Source organism: Garra rufa, chromosome 3 (genome assembly GCF_049309525.1).
Source record: "Garra rufa chromosome 3, GarRuf1.0, whole genome shotgun sequence".
NCBI classification, from domain to species: Eukaryota; Metazoa; Chordata; class Actinopteri; order Cypriniformes; family Cyprinidae; genus Garra; species Garra rufa.
The window spans coordinates 66,054,735-66,070,314 of NC_133363.1; the positions used below are offsets into that span (position 1 = coordinate 66,054,735).

At 34.8% G+C, this 15,580-nt stretch overlaps 2 protein-coding genes across 4 annotated transcripts in view; one reads left to right on the plus strand and one right to left on the minus strand.

The window, feature by feature from the left end:
* Positions 1-4,075: 4,075 nt before the first annotated feature.
* On the minus strand, positions 4,076-9,893 carry c3h11orf68 (chromosome 3 C11orf68 homolog). 3 transcript variants are annotated; one of them, XM_073836521.1, is made up of 2 exons: positions 9,773-9,893; positions 4,076-5,129 (listed from the first exon to the last, which is right to left on the minus strand). In XM_073836521.1, the coding sequence occupies exon 2, from the start codon at positions 5,104-5,106 to the stop codon at positions 4,375-4,377; it is 732 nt and encodes a 243-aa protein (XP_073692622.1). In that variant the 5' UTR covers positions 5,107-5,129; positions 9,773-9,893; the 3' UTR covers positions 4,076-4,374. The 3 variants fall into 3 exon arrangements, with proteins under 3 accessions (XP_073692622.1, XP_073692621.1, XP_073692620.1); XM_073836520.1 differs by having other exon boundaries at positions 4,076-5,132; positions 9,722-9,836; XM_073836519.1 differs by having other exon boundaries at positions 9,722-9,823.
* A 222-nt stretch (positions 9,894-10,115) lies between these two features.
* drap1 (DR1-associated protein 1 (negative cofactor 2 alpha)) overlaps positions 10,116-15,580 on the plus strand; it is a 7,772-nt gene continuing 2,307 nt past the window's right edge. Inside the window, exons 1-6 of the mRNA XM_073836522.1 lie at positions 10,116-10,317; positions 11,001-11,073; positions 13,098-13,191; positions 13,282-13,401; positions 13,479-13,569; positions 14,955-15,046. Of these exons, the coding sequence (XP_073692623.1) occupies positions 10,276-10,317; positions 11,001-11,073; positions 13,098-13,191; positions 13,282-13,401; positions 13,479-13,569; positions 14,955-15,046 (512 nt within the window). The 5' untranslated portion in view covers positions 10,116-10,275. The remainder of the gene's footprint in view (positions 10,318-11,000; positions 11,074-13,097; positions 13,192-13,281; positions 13,402-13,478; positions 13,570-14,954; positions 15,047-15,580) is intronic.

The following is a 15,580-nucleotide window of genomic DNA, read 5'->3' on the forward strand; positions in this document are numbered from 1 at the left end:
ATGACAATGGTAACCAAGTTAGTACTCCAGTAAACCCAGTGCTGCAGCTTTCCTGCAATAATCCTCCATTATGTTGTGTTGTATCTGTGGGCGATCGTGTTACCGCCGGCACGTTTTCCTCGTGCATCACAAACGTTAATCGCTCTTCTTGCATGAAAAGAGAGACTAAAGCAATGGTTTCTCTGTTTTGTGGCCTTACTGCAGTTAAACCTCCTGTTCTGACATCATCCCAGTCTTGTACAAATCAAATATGCTTTTGTACTATTATTTGAGCTGTAATAAACGCATTTACATCTTTCAGTTCTGAATTTTTCTTAATTTTAAGTTTATATTTACATCTCAGTTTACATCTTTCAATTGACTTTTCTTGTAGCTTTAAGTTTAAATAACACAATTTTGACTTTTTTTATTCTGATTTTTTTTTTGTAATTTTCAGTTTACATCTCGCAATTTTGACTATTCTAAGTTTTTACTCATATTTCTGAGTTTACATCTTGCAATGTTAACTTTTTCTTGTAGATCTCACAATTCAGATTTTTCTTGTAATTCTCCATTTACATTTTGCAGTCCTGATTTCTTTCCTGTAATTTTGTTGTTTTTTTCTTATAACTTGGTTTACGTCTGCAATTCTGCGTTTTTCTTGTTATTCTGAGTTTACATCTCAGTACAGATTTTTTTTTCTTGTAATTCAGGTTTTTCTCTTGTAGTTTAGATTTTTCTTGTAATTCTAAATTTACATCTCACAATTCAGATTTTTTTCTGTAAGTTTTTTCCTTTGTTATTCTAAGTTTACAAATCGCAATTCAGAATTTTTTTGTAATTCTGAGTTTACATCTCAATTTGTGCTTAATTCGTTTTTTTCTCTTAATTCAGATTTTTCTTGTAATTCAGATTTTTTTCGTGTTATGAGTTTTTCATTATTCTGAGTTTCGCAGTTCTGATTTTTTCCCCCTGTAATTCTCAGTTTACATCTGGCAGTTCCGATTTTTCTTTAATCCTGATTTTTTTCCCTTGTAATTAAATTTTTCCTTGTAATTCTGATTTTACATCTCACAATTCAGATTTTTTTTCTCGTAATCAGATTTTCCTTGTAATTCTGAGTTTACATCCCAATTTGTGCTTAATTCAGTTGTTTCTCTTAATTCAGTTTTTTTCTTGTAATTCTGAGTTTCCATCTCACAATTCAGATTTTTCTTTAATTCTAAATTTACATTTCACAATTCAGATTTTTTTTCTTGTAATTTAGTTTTTTGTCCTGTAATAGTTTTCTTCCTTTTGTTATTCTGAGTTTACATCTCGCAATTCAGATTTTTTTTTGGTAATTCTCAGTTTACAAATCGCAATTTAGATTTTTTTTCTTGTAATTCTGAGTTTACATCCCAAGTTGTGCTTAATTCAGTTTTTTTATCTTAATTCAGATTTTTCTTGTAATTCTGAGTTTCCATCTCACAATTCTGTTTTTTTCTTGTAATTCAGGGTTTTTTTTTCTCGTAGGGGAGAGTGGGGTGATTTGTGCCGGGGGGGAAGTAGTTTCACCCCATGTTTCTAGAAAACCATAGAAGAAATTGGTCATGTGACCACATACTTTTGAACATCCATCCAATGTCCCTATCCCCCAAAGAAGAGAGACACATGGCATGAGAGCTGAGCACATTTTAGCTCAAAAAACAGATTTTTGCCTTGCAAAGTAAAATTTATATGACCATAGTTTTTTGATTGTTGCACCTGAACAATTATAGACAAGTTTGAAAATATTTCACACGTTTTAGTGCTTTAGTAGGCTACACAGTGAGTCTATACAGTTAGCATAATGTTAGCTCTAAACTGCGGGATCATGCTAGTCTTTCAGAATTGTCGGGCTGGGGTAATTTGTGCCAAAGGGACAGGGTTAAGTTCAAGTTGTGCCGGTGGGATGTTAAGTAGTAGACCATCTAGACCAGAGGGGTGTTCCATAAAACAAATTTACCAAATAAGCCAGGCTTATTTTAGTTAGTCTGACTTATTGTCAGTTGATTTGGCTCAAAATAAGTCAGACTAACTGAAATAAACCTGACTTATTTAGTAAACGTGTTTTAATGGAACACCCCCCAGGGCTGCCCAACCCTGTTCCTGGAGATCTACCTACCTGCAGACTTTAGTTCCAGTCCTGCTCAAACACAGCTGTCTGTGATTATCACATGCTACCTAAGAGATGAATTAGCTGGTTCAGGGGTGTTTGATTAGGGTAGGAGCTGAACTTTGTAGGATGGTAGATCTCCAGGAACAGGGTTGGGCAGCCCTGATCTAGACCCACATAACCACTGAGGATAATCTGAGTAAGAAGATGAGTGTGCCTCATCAGTGTTTGATTTACCTGCCGCTTGTTAAGTTTAGCTAACACTATTTTTTTAAGTTTTGAGTTTGCACTGTTATTAAAGAAGTTTTATTCAGTTTTTTAAATGGCCTAAGTCACAATGGGATGTTCAGAAATGTTCAGAAAAAAGTCACTTTATTCTTATATGTTACATAATTGACAGACAGCGTTTTGTTGACAGAGAGTGTTCTAATGATTCACAAATATCATATATTGTGTATTTGAGTTTTTTTGTGTTTTCCGTAAAAGTAGAAAATATGACATGCCAATAGTTTAATAGGGTAACGATATCTAAATAAACCTTAAATGAGTAATTTTGTATTGAATTTGTCTTGATTTTATATTGCATTACAGTTCATGACATTAAAATGTTCTTTTTTACTTTAATAATGACTGGCACAATTTACCCCGATGTATTCTCCCCAATGGCACAATTTACCCCGCACCGGGGGCAAGTTGTGCCACAAGACCACTTTTTTTTCTGAAAGCTATAATTCTGAATCCGTTTATTTCAGATCCAAAGTTACTGTTCCCAGAGATGCACCACATCCTGAAATATATCTACATGCTTAAATTGGAGGGATTACTGTCATGGCTTCACTACTTCACTTTTTTTTTTCTTGTAATTCTGTTTTTTCTTGTAATTCAGATTTTTTCGTGTTATGAGTTTTTCATTATTCTAAGTTTCGCAATTCTGATTTTTTTCCACTGTAATTCTCAGTTTACATCTGGCAGTTCTGATTTTTCTTTAATCCATTTACATTACATTTACATTCATTCATTTAGCTGACGCTTTTATCCAAAGCGACTTACAATTGGGAATACAACAAGTGATTCATCCTAAGGAGGCAGATCAACATAGGAAGTGCTCAAAAATACCATATATCAGGTGTTGTTAGAAGAGTGCAGGCTAGAAGGGGAGGATCAAGAAGAGAGGAGAACAATCCTGATTTTTTTCCCCTTGTAATTAAGTTTTTCCTTGTAATTCTGATTTTACATCTCATAATTCTGTTTTTTTCTTGAAATTCTGAGTTTCCATCTCACAATTCAGATTTTTTTTTCTCATAATCAGATTTTTCTTGTAATTCTGATTTTCCATCTCACAATTCTGTTTTTTTTTTCTTGTAATTCTGTTTTTTCCTGTTATTCAGATTTTTTTCTTGTTACTATGAGTTTTTCATTATTCAGAGTTTTGCTATTCTGATTTTTTCCCCCTGTAATTCTCAGTTTACATCTGGCAGTTCTGATTTTTCTTTAATCCTGATTTTTTTCCCTTGTAATTCTGAGTTTCCATCTCACAATTCAATTTTTTTCTTGTAATTCAGGTTTTTTTCTCATAATCAGATTTTTCTTGTAATTCTGAGTTTCCATCTCACAATTCTGTTTTTTTTTCTTGTAATTCAGTTTTTTCTTGTAGTTCTGATTTTTTTTTCTTGTTATTATGAGTTTTTCATTATTCTGAGTTTCGCATCTTGCAATTTAGATTTTTTTGTCCTGATTTTCTTTGTTATTTTTAGTTTTTCTTGTTAATCTGATTGTACATCTTGCAATTCTGATAATTTCCTTTATTTCTTTTGTAATTCTCAGTTTACATCCTACAATTTATTTGTGTGTGTGTGTGTGTGTGTAATTCCTAGTTCACATCTTGCAGTTATGACTTTTTTTGTTTTTGTTTCCATGTCAGACTCCAAATGAAATTAGCTTTCATTCTTTGAGTTGTAATGAATGTGAATGACTCCTTTATTTGACAGACAAACACAGTTTGAAATGTCCCGGATTTATTTGCCAAAAAGACCGAATGAACAAAACCAACCTTGTCAAATATAAAAGACGTTTTAAAAGAATAACTCAAACATCTCCAAGCCCTTCAACATTTGGGCTGTATTTACACGCGTCGCCATCGCTCGACATCGGTAATGCAACAGAACGATTCTACAAGACAAATCTCCTCAAAAAGTGCCTTGTGGGAGTCACAAATGAAAACGAAAACAAAAAACAGGCGTTCAGGAACCGGAGGATCCTCACGTGACCTCCTGATTGGTGACCTTGTTGATGACGTGCGAGCGGCGAGGGACGCTCTCCAGGTCGAACATGCTCTCGTAGATGGTGGGGCAGATCTTCCAGCGGTTGTTGCGGTAGATGCCCAGGTAGGAGTAGACGTCGGGTTTGTAGTACAGGACGCACTTGACGCCGGCGGCCCGGATGGTGGAGTCCAAGCGTATCACCTGCTCCTCGTCCGTGAAGTTCTGGTTGTAGACGCAGATGACGTGCCTGGAGTCGGAGAGCGGGTCTCGGGGACTGGCTTTGGCCGAGTCGATCTTGCCGTCGAGCGCGGCTCTGGCGATGCACTCCCAGGCGCGGTCCACCTTGAAGCCCGTGTCCAGGTGCATCAGCCACTTCCCGTAGAGCACGTTGTGATTGAGCGCCAGCTCCTTGATGGTGCCGAAGCTGATGCTGCGCCCGCTGTCCAGCAGCGTCTCCCAGCTGTCCTGGAGCCCCTCCACGTCCGCCGCGTCCTCGCAGTAGTGCGGCCCCTTTACGGCGATCCAGCCCACCGGCCCGCCCCCGTCCCCGTCCCCGTAGCGGCTGACCCGCGAGGGCCTGTTGGACTCCAGCCAGCCGCCGAACTCGGCTCGAGGCGTTTTGCGGGCGTCGAAGATGATCCAGGGGTCCATGTCGGCGGCCATGGCCTCGGCGGCGTAGTCCTCCGCCGAGAGATGCTCTCCCTGCCCCGCGGCCTCGTCCTCCGCCATAGTGACCCGCTCCAGACCGGCTGCTGCTGGGGACAAACACACGTGAGGGACATCAGCGTCTGAATGAGATCAACAAAACCTTTCTGAATATACAGTCAATCATGAGTTCATCTGTCTATACAGGCGTTTTCTGTCTTCTGCACAAAATAGAAGAAGATAACTGTACTTTTGAGATAAACTCACAGTTGAGAGGAAAAAAGTCACAATTTTTACTTTTTTTCCTTGCAATTCTAATTTTTTTCTCCCAATTGAAAATTTAACTCACAATTTAGATTTTTTTTTCTCACAAATTTGAAATTAGAAATTTTTTTCTTAATTCGTAATTCTGATTTTTTTTCTCGTAATCTTGAGTTTACATCTCACAATTCTTTTTTTTTTCTTGTAAATCAGTATTTTTCTTGTAATAATGATTTTTCTTGTAATTCTAAATTTACATCATAATTCAGATTTTTTTCTTGTAATTTTGAGTTTACATCTCACAATTCTGTTTTTTTCCCTTGTAAATCAGTATTTTTCTTGTAATTCTAAATTTACATCATAATTCAGATTTTTTTCTTGTAATTTTGAGTTTACATCTCACAATTCTGTTTTTTTTCTTGTAATGATTTTTCTTGCAATTCTAAATTTACATCATAATTCAGATTTTTTTCTTGTAATCTTGAGTTTACATCTCACAATTCTGTTTTTTTCCTTGTAAATCAGTATTTTTCTTGTAATAATGATTTTTCTTGTAATTCTAAATTTACATCATAATTCAGATTTTTTTTCTTGAAATTTTGAGTTTACATCTCACAATTCTGTTTTTTTCTTGTAATGATTTTTCTTGTAATTCTAAATTTACATCATAATTCAGATTTTTTTCTTGTAATTTTGAGTTTACATCTCACAATTCTGTTTTTTTTTCTTGTAATGATTTTTCTTGTAATTCTAAATTTACATCATAATTCAGATTTTTTTCTTGTAATTTTGAGTTTACATCTCACAATTCTGTTTTTTTTCCTTGTAAATCAGTATTTTTCTTGTAATAATGATTTTTCTTGTAATTCTAAATTTACATCATAATTCAGATTTTTTTTCTTGAAATTTTGAGTTTACATCTCACAATTCTGTTTTTTTTCTTGTAATGATTTTTCTTGTAATTCTAAATTTACATCATAATTCACATTTTTTTCTTGTAATTTTGAGTTTACATCTCACAATTCTGTTTTTTTTCTTGTAATGATTTTTCTTGTAATTCTAAATTTACATCATAATTCAGATTTTTTTTCTTGAAATTTTGAGTTTACATCTCACAATTCTGTTTTTTTTCTTGTAATGATTTTTCTTGTAATTCTAAATTTACATCATAATTCAGATTTTTTTCTTGAAATTGAGTTTACATCTCACAATTCTGTTTTTTTTCTTGTAATGATTTTTCTTGTAATTCTAAATTTACATCATAATTCAGATTTTTTTCTTGTAATCTTGAGTTTACATCTCACAATTCTGTTTTTTTTCCTTGTAAATCAGTATTTTTCTTGTAATAATGATTTTTCTTGTAATTCTAAATTTACATCATAATTCAGATTTTTTTCTTGTAATTTTGAGTTTACATCTCACAATTCTGTTTTTTTTCTTGTAATGATTTTTCTTGTAATTCTAAATTTACATCATAATTCAGATTTTTTTCTTGAAATTTTGAGTTTACATCTCACAATTCTGTTTTTTTTCTTGTAATGATTTTTCTTGTAATTCTAAATTTACATAATTCAGATTTTTTTCTTGTAATCTTGAGTTTACATCTCACAATTCTGTTTTTTTCCTTGTAAATCAGTATTTTTCTTGTAATAATGATTTTTCTTGTAATTCTAAATTTACATCATAATTCAGATTTTTTTTTCTTGAAATTTTGAGTTTACATCTCACAATTCTGTTTTTTTTTCTTGTAATGATTTTTCTTGTAATTCTAAATTTACATCATAATTCAGATTTTTTTTTCTTGAAATTTTGAGTTTACATCTCACAATTCTGTTTTTTTTCTTGTAATGATTTTTCTTGTAATTCTAAATTTACATCATAATTCAGATTTTTTTTCTTGAAATTTTGAGTTTACATCTCACAATTCTGTTTTTTTTCTTGTAATGATTTTTCTTGTAATTCTAAATTTACATCATAATTCAGATTTTTTTTCTTGCAATAACAAATTTTTATCTTACAATTTAGATATTTTTTACGATCAAGTTTTTGAGTGACATTTTTCTCTTCAGAATTCTGAGTTTGCTAAATGTTTTTTTTTCTTCTCAACTGAGTTTATCTCAAAATTCAGACTTTTTCCTCAGTTTCAATTATCTTATATTTTACAATTGATATTTTTTCCTCTGAATTGCTGGTTTATCTCAAATTGTGAGTTTGCATCTTGCAGTTCTGTTTCTTGTTTCTGTCGCATAATAAAAAACACCTTTTCCTCCTCAGAATTATACATTTATATTTCACAATTATTACTTTTTTTCCCTTGCAATTCTGACTTTTTTCTCTCAATTCAAAATTTCCCACAATTTTGAAATCGTCCTCACAAATTTGACTTTTTTCTTGTAATTACATTTTTTTTTCACAATTTGTCATCTCAGACTTCTGAGTTTACTAAAACGTTAGACTTTTTTTTCCTCTCAACTTGTGAGACTTTTTCCTCAGTTGCAAATATCTTATTTTATAATTGACATTTTGCAATTCTGTTTCTTGTTTCTGTCGCATAATAAAAAAAAGATATGACTTTTTATCTCACAATTATGACGTTTTCTTTTTCTCAACTGAAAATTTCTCACAATTTAGTTTTTTCTTTACAAATTTGACTTTTTTCTTGTAATAACAAATGTTTATGTTACAATTTAGATATTTTTTACAATTAAGTTTAAGTGATTTTTCTCAGAATTCTAGGTTCACTAAATGTTTCTCAAAATTCAGACTTTTTCCTCAGTTGCAAATATTACAATTTTACAATTGACCTTTTCCCCCAGAATTGCTAGCTTAGACCTTAAATCAGATTTGTTTCCCCCTCTGAATTCTGGATTACAATTCTTTATCTTACAATTTAGATTTTTGATTTCACAATTTGTCTCATCAAAATTCTTTTGGTTTACTAAATGTTTCTCAAAGGTTAGACTTTTTTCCTCTCAACTGTGAGTTTAGCAAAATTCTGACTTTTTCCTCAGTTGCAAATATCTTATATTTTACAATTTACATTTTTCCCCTCTAAATTAAGTTAACATCTTGCAATTCTGCTTTTTTTTTTTTTCTATGGCATAATAAAGAGGTAACTGAGACTTTATCAAAATTTTGACTGCTTTTCTCACAATTGAAATATATCTCAAGTTTTTTTTGTCCCTCACAAATTTAAAAGTTTTATTATAATTACTAATTGCCTTACAGTTTTGAATTTTTTTCACAATAGAATTCTGAGAAAAATCTCACTCTAAAAGTTCACTGTTTCTCAAAATTTTGACTTCTCAACATTCTCAAAAATGTTGACTTTTTCTCTTCTCTGTTGCAAATATCCTCTATTTCACAATTGACTTTTTTTTTATCCTCAGAATAGCTAGTTTAGATCTCAAATCAGAGCAATTCTGTTTCTTGTTTCCATCACAATAAAAAAAGTAATTGACTTTTTATCTCACAATTCTGACTTTTTTTCCCTCTAAATTTAAAACATCTTACAATTTAGATTTTTTTATTACAATTTTTTTATCTTACAATTTGGATATTTTTTACTATTACGATTTTTCTTCTCAGAATTCCGAGTTCTCAAAATTGTCACTTTTTTTCCTCTCAACTGTGAGTTTATCTTAAAATTCAGACTTTTTCATCAGTTGCAAATATTACAATTTTACAGTTGATATTTTTCCCCAGAATTGCTAGTTTAGACCTTAAATCTGATTTTTTTCCCTCTGAATTCTGAGTTTACATCTTGCAAATTCTGTTTCTTGCTTCTGTCACATAGTAAAAAAGATAATCAAGACTTTTTATCTCACAATTCTGAGTTTTTCTTGCCATTCTGAGAAGAAACTTTTCTGAAAAGGTCAGAGAATGCAGTCAGATTTGTCCAATAAACAGTTGCAGCTGTTTTTCTATTGTTTTATTCTGCACCAGAAGCAGTTCTCAGCTTGTTTTTTTGTTTACATTCTGCAACATTTGAAATTGTGAATAACAGCGAGTGAGTGAGAACAAACAACCTGTTGTGAGGGATTTAGAGTATTAACAAGTTAAACATAAAAAATAACAATACAATAACAATTCTATAAAAAAACGAAATGAATGATGAATAGATTAAATAATAATAATAATAACTGGAATATGTTTACTTTTCTTTTAGAAGTTATTCGTTGCAGTTGTTCTCAAAAATTATATACGAGTAATCAATACTGTTTTCCTTAATGATTTTTCACACCAGAGTCTCAGCAGTGTCTATAAACTTTAAAATGAAGCTGATATTGTTGTTTGTCAGTCTGAGGTGTTTTGATCATCGGCTCTTGACTGATGCGCGATCCCGCGCTGCTTCATACTAAAACACGTATTTCATCACAAACCCAAGTAGCGTCATTTTAATATGTTCAATGTCGTATTAAAAGTGTAAAATTCTCACTCTGCTGTGTGTTTTTCTAGCAAAACTCTGCTGAGTCACTGCGGCTCTCACCCGCTTTCCGCCTCAACACTTCCGGTTTCCGCTGCTTCTTCTTCTACTTCGGGTTGCAGTTATTTTGTATCACTTCACTCATTTCCGCCTCCTCCTGTGATGGAGTGTGAAGCGCTGATGTTTATGCAAAATAAAACAAGAATGAAAATAAAAACATCATTTTAGCCATATATCTTTGTCTATATACTTTTCTAAAATCGTGTTTTTGTTGTAAGTAGTTTTAGCTTCCGACTAAGTAACTATATTTAAACACCGGAAGCACAAACAAACACCTTAAAGCGTCGAAAACGCGTGCAATCAGAAATCGCGCAAAAGATTCCACCGTAAAATGCCGATAAAAATCGCAGAGACGCGCGGACGGCGATCAGTGATGGCGCTTTAATCGCTTTAGCGAGGGATCTGCGGGAATCCAACGACTTTCTCCTTCATTTTCATTGAGTTTGACAGCAGACTGTGACGGAACCGAACGAGAACCGCTGCTGCCGGTCCGTTTGTGCGCCGAGATGCCGAGCAAAAAGAAGAAATACAACGCCAGATTCCCTCCGGTGAGACTCAGCACACCTTCACAACACACACACCCAACAAACACAACAACTAAAGGCCTTTAGTCAAGATTTGACGCTTTAAATGAGCAAACACGAGCGAAGTTAGCGATAGAAACGCGCGTTTAGTCAGTCAGTCAGGTCGGAGAGTTAGCCGCTAGCTCGCTAAAACGACTGTATTTGCAATTAATCTGCTTTAATCGAGTTCAGGCTTTCAGTCTGTGATGTGAAGGAGTGTATTCGATCATTTATACTCAAAAAGAGTCTCTTAGTGAGGTTTAGCGTACAATTTCGCGCATAAACAGGGTTAGCATGAATGCTAGCTAACCTCCCTCTTTCTCTTTCTGTGCTGTGCTGTTGATCCTCATGTGTTGAGCAGGATCTGAAGATGTTTAAACGTGCTATGTGAACAGATCCGTTTATCAGCTGATTCGGTTTACACTGCGTTCACACTCCAGACTGAGTTCAGATTGTTTTGTTGTTGTTGGGTTGTGATTGTGTGTCAAATGCAGTCAGACATGTGCTTGTGTTGACATCTGGATGGAGGTTCTCACACACATTTGCACATCACGCATGACTGATCTCTGGGTTACATGTTTCACTTTTCATATAGAGATGAAGTTTCCCTCCTGCGTGATGCCGACTGTAGAAGTCAATGTCTGAAGAGTCTGTGTTTCGTTTTGCAGGCCAGGATTAAGAAGATCATGCAGACGGATGAAGAAATCGGCAAAGTCGCCGCCGCAGTTCCTGTCATCATCTGTATCCTTTGACCGTCACATACATGTGGAGTCATGATCGTGTGCTTAAAACATTAGAACACTTTCAGAACCAGCATTTACAGATAATGTGCTCACCCCCTTGTCATCCAAGATGTTCATGTCTTTCTTTCTTTCTTCCTTCAGTTGTAAGTTTGAGGAAAACTTTTCAGGATTTCTCTCCATATAGTGGACTTCTATGGTGCCCCTGAGTTTGAACTTCCAAAATGCAGCTTTAGATGGCTCTAAACGATCCCAGCCAAGAAAAAAAGGTTATCGAGCAAAATGATTGGGTATTTTCTAAAAAAAAAAATCCAAATTATATACTTTTAATCTCAAATGCTCGTCTTGTCTAGCTCTGTGTGTACTCTGTGTAGAGATTAAAAAGTATATAAATTGTAAATGTTTTTAGAAAATAACTGATCGTTCTGCTAGATGAGACTCTTCTTCCTCGGCTGGGATTGTTTAGAGTCCTTTGAAGCTGCGTTTTGGAAGCAAACTTGGGGGCACCATTATATGGAGAGAAATCCTGAAATGTTTTCCTCAAGAAACATAATTTCTTTACGACTGAAGATGAAAAACATGAACATTGTGGATGACAAGGGGGTGAGTACAGTATCTGTACATTTGTTCTGAAAGCGAACAACTCCTCTAAAGATGAGACGCTACAGGCAAAACCAGTGTCTCTGTTGTTTTTTCAGCTATTTTGCTTCCATTACATGGTGTCTTTTGTATTTTTAAGTCGTAATTATGTCTATATTTTAGATCCAGAACGTTTTGGAGCTGTTTCTCATTACAGGAATAGTTTAATGTGAATGGGTGCCGTCAGAATGAGAGTCCAAACAGCTGATAAAAATATCAGTTAACATCTTGAGAAGACAAAATCTGAAACAAATCCATGGTTAAGACATTTTTAACTAAAATATGAGTCCATAATCCATAATAATGCTTCCTCCAGTCCGTCTTCTGTTGTCTCTCACATGAAATTCGTCTGTTTTGGCTTGTAAATGGTGCTTGATCTGTGCAGATTTCTCTTCTGGTTCAGACCAGATGTCTTAAAGGATTACTCCACTTCCAAAATAAAAGTTTTCTGATAATTTACTCACCCCCATGTCATCCAAGATGTTCATGTCTGTCTGTCATCAGTCACAAAGAATTTTTTTTTTTTTAAGGAAAACCAGGATTTTTCTCCATATAGTGGACTTCAATGGTGCTCAATGGATTGAAGGTTAAAAATTTCAGTTTCACTGCAGCTTCAAAAAGCTCTAAACAATCCCAGCCAAGGAAACAGAGTCTTGACTAGCAATATTATCTGTTATTTTCTTAAGAAGTTAAAATTTATTTACTTTTTAACCTCAAATGATCATCTTGTCTACCTCTGCGATATACCTACTGCTAGGGTATGTCTAAAAACTCCCATCTCATTTTCTCCTCCAACTTTAAAATCGTCCTACATCGCTGCAGAAGTACAGACCCAGTGTTTAAATTTTATTTTTTTTTGTAAAGGGTGTTTGATCTTTGCATGTTCACCTTGTAAACACTGGGTCAGTACTTCTGCAGCGATGTAGGACGATTCTGAAGTTGGAGGAGAAAATGAGATGGGAGTTTTTAGACATACCCTAACTGTATGTATATCGCAGAGGTAGACAAGATGATCATTTGAGGTTAAAAAGTCTATAAATTTGAACTTCTTAAGAAAATAACAGATTGTTTCACTGGATAAAACCCTTCTTCCTCGGCTGGGATCGTTAAGAGTCCTTTGAAGCTGCATTTTTAACCTTTAATCCATAGAGCACCATTGAAGTCCACTATATGGAGAAAAATCCAGGAATGTTTCCTCAAAAAACATGATTTCTTTGCAACTGAAGAAAGAAAGATGTGAACATCTTGGATGACAAGGCGGTGAGTAAATTATCAGGAAATTATTCTGGAAGTAATCCTTCAAAAGCATGGTTCAAATGAGTGTTTTGGTGTATCTGCAGTGATCGGGTCTCATCATATCTGCTGTTTCCTTGACGCCGAGTTCAGCTCGTGCTCTTGAGCTCTTCCTGGAGTCTCTCCTGACGAAAGCGTGTCACGTCACACAGTCACGCAACGCCAAAACCATGACCACGTCACACCTGTGAGTCACGGCCGTCTTTGACTGAACTAATTAATTCCAGCAGCTCATGAGTCCGTTTCCTCATTCGTGTTCGTGTTTGTGTGTTTGCAGAAAGCAGTGCATCGAGCTGGAGCAGCAGTTTGACTTCCTGAAGGATCTGGTGGCGGCGGTGCCGGACATGCAGGGCGAGGGGGAGGAGAACCACACGGAGGGAGAGAAGATCCCGCGCAGGTGGGATATGTGGTCTGTGTGCTCTGAGTCGCGTGTGTGTGTGTCACAGCTGAAGTGTGTGCTGTTGTGTGTTTCAGAGGTCGCAAGCCAGGCTCAGGACGCAAGAACGGCGGTGCTGGAGCCAAAGGCAAAGACAAGAAACTCTCAGGCACCGAATCAGAGCAAGAGGTAATGAGTCCTGCTGATGAATGACTGCATGCCGCAATACAATGCCAGCTTTACCTTGACTCTTTATTAGGGGCGTGACGAGACGAGACACGAGATTGGGTTCAGGAGAACGGGACCAGATGAGATTTGTAAACTTTTTTTAAAGAAATCCTCAATGATGAAATATATAGGGGAAAACAGTATTTTATTCAACAACAAAAAAAATGCAAGAAAATCTAGGTGCATTTTGATATGAGCTTGTATTTTATGAAATTAAACTTCGATTGTAATGAATTATATGCAGTAATAAACATGAAAACTAATGCTGCATGATTCTGGGTAAATTGAAAAAAACGTTTCTTTTATAAACTGGAGATCACGGTTCTGAAGAAAAAAAAGGATTAGAAATCTAAACAAATTTACGTGATTCACTAGTGGTTCTGCAGAATGTTCATTGCTTAAGTCTAAATTTGAACAAAACAAAAAAAAACGAAGTGTCTCAAGTAGGGCTGCTCGATTTTGGCAAAAATCATAATCACGATTATTTTGGTCAATATTGTAATCACGATTATTTAAACGATTATGACAGGGTCCAAAACTCTATATTGTGATTCATTTAAAGGTAGCAATACAGGGAGAAAAAAGATTGCTTTAAAAAAAATACTGAATATTTGTATGCGAATCTAAAGTAGTCTAAAAATACTACAGAGATTTTATGTAATTATTTGAATGTAAATAAAACAGGGTCTTCACTGTAATAGTTAAACATGCTTTGAGTCTTATTAAAACTACAAACGTCCTTCATTCAAGAGCAGTGAGTGATTTTTCTCTTTCTATTATTTTCATATTAGGCACAGAGACGGCAGGAGGAATATTATGTGTTGCCGCTGTACCACACGGGTCCAATATACTGTTGCACACATTCATTCTCAACTGTTTATGATCATTTAAGACATAACTCTTGTCAGTTCACATGAATATTCACCAAACGCCTCATTTTGAAATGTTGTTGCGTGTATTTGAGCGTTTAGGCGCACACTGAGCTAAAAGATGCCTTTAAATGTCTGTCTTCATCTTCGTCTCTGAGCACATTCACAGAACAGCGCAAGTTTTCTGATGCTCTATTAAAAACACAACATCGAAGAAACATTAATAAATCAAGCACGTCACGTACCACAAGATCTCGTCACACCCCTACTCTTTATTACTCAACATTTGACACAAAACTGGCTTAAAATGCAGGGTTTTATTATTTGATTTGTTGTAATGCAGTTAACATCAAGCATGCAAAACCTGCTTAAAGCATTTGCAGCAAAATGCTTTCAATGAAATTCTTATGGCCTCTGAAAATAATCGGATCGATGGGTTGTGTGTTTTTGCATTCACACATTTTGATGTTTGTTCAGGATGATTCAGAGGACAGTGAGACAGATGGAGAGGAGGACGAGGATGCGTCTAACACCAGCTCAAACACACAGCCTCCAGCTTTCTTCCACAGGTACAGCACAATCCACCTGAGAGTCTTCTGACCAGGGCTTCCTCTCTGTTTATCTGTGCATGACAGGCTCATCCAATCAGAACTTTATATCAGTGCACTCAAAAACTTATTTTAAAGTGCATATTAAATTTTCATGCTTCTGCATTGCATAGTGTCAGCATAAACTAATAAACTTAATGTGGTGATATTTGTTAGTTATACAGAAATGAAACGGGTCAGATTTCTGCACTAAAAAAGTCATGGCTTAGTTTATTATTTAAAAATACTATTATTAAAAAAGTTTTAGGGATGTAATGATATAAAAAATCTCATGATAATATACACAATACAATGTTTATTGTGATATTTGAAAAAAACAAAAAAGACAATTAAACAAATTGGGGAAAAAATTTAATTTGGTACATAAGTTAAATTCTTCTATCTGATGCACTTTGAGAGTTCAAAATAAAGCTCCGACCCATGTTCTTAACTAAGACAAATTAAGTCTGAAAAAAAGTCAGTGAGTTGACTTATACCTGAACTCTAAAGAGGACT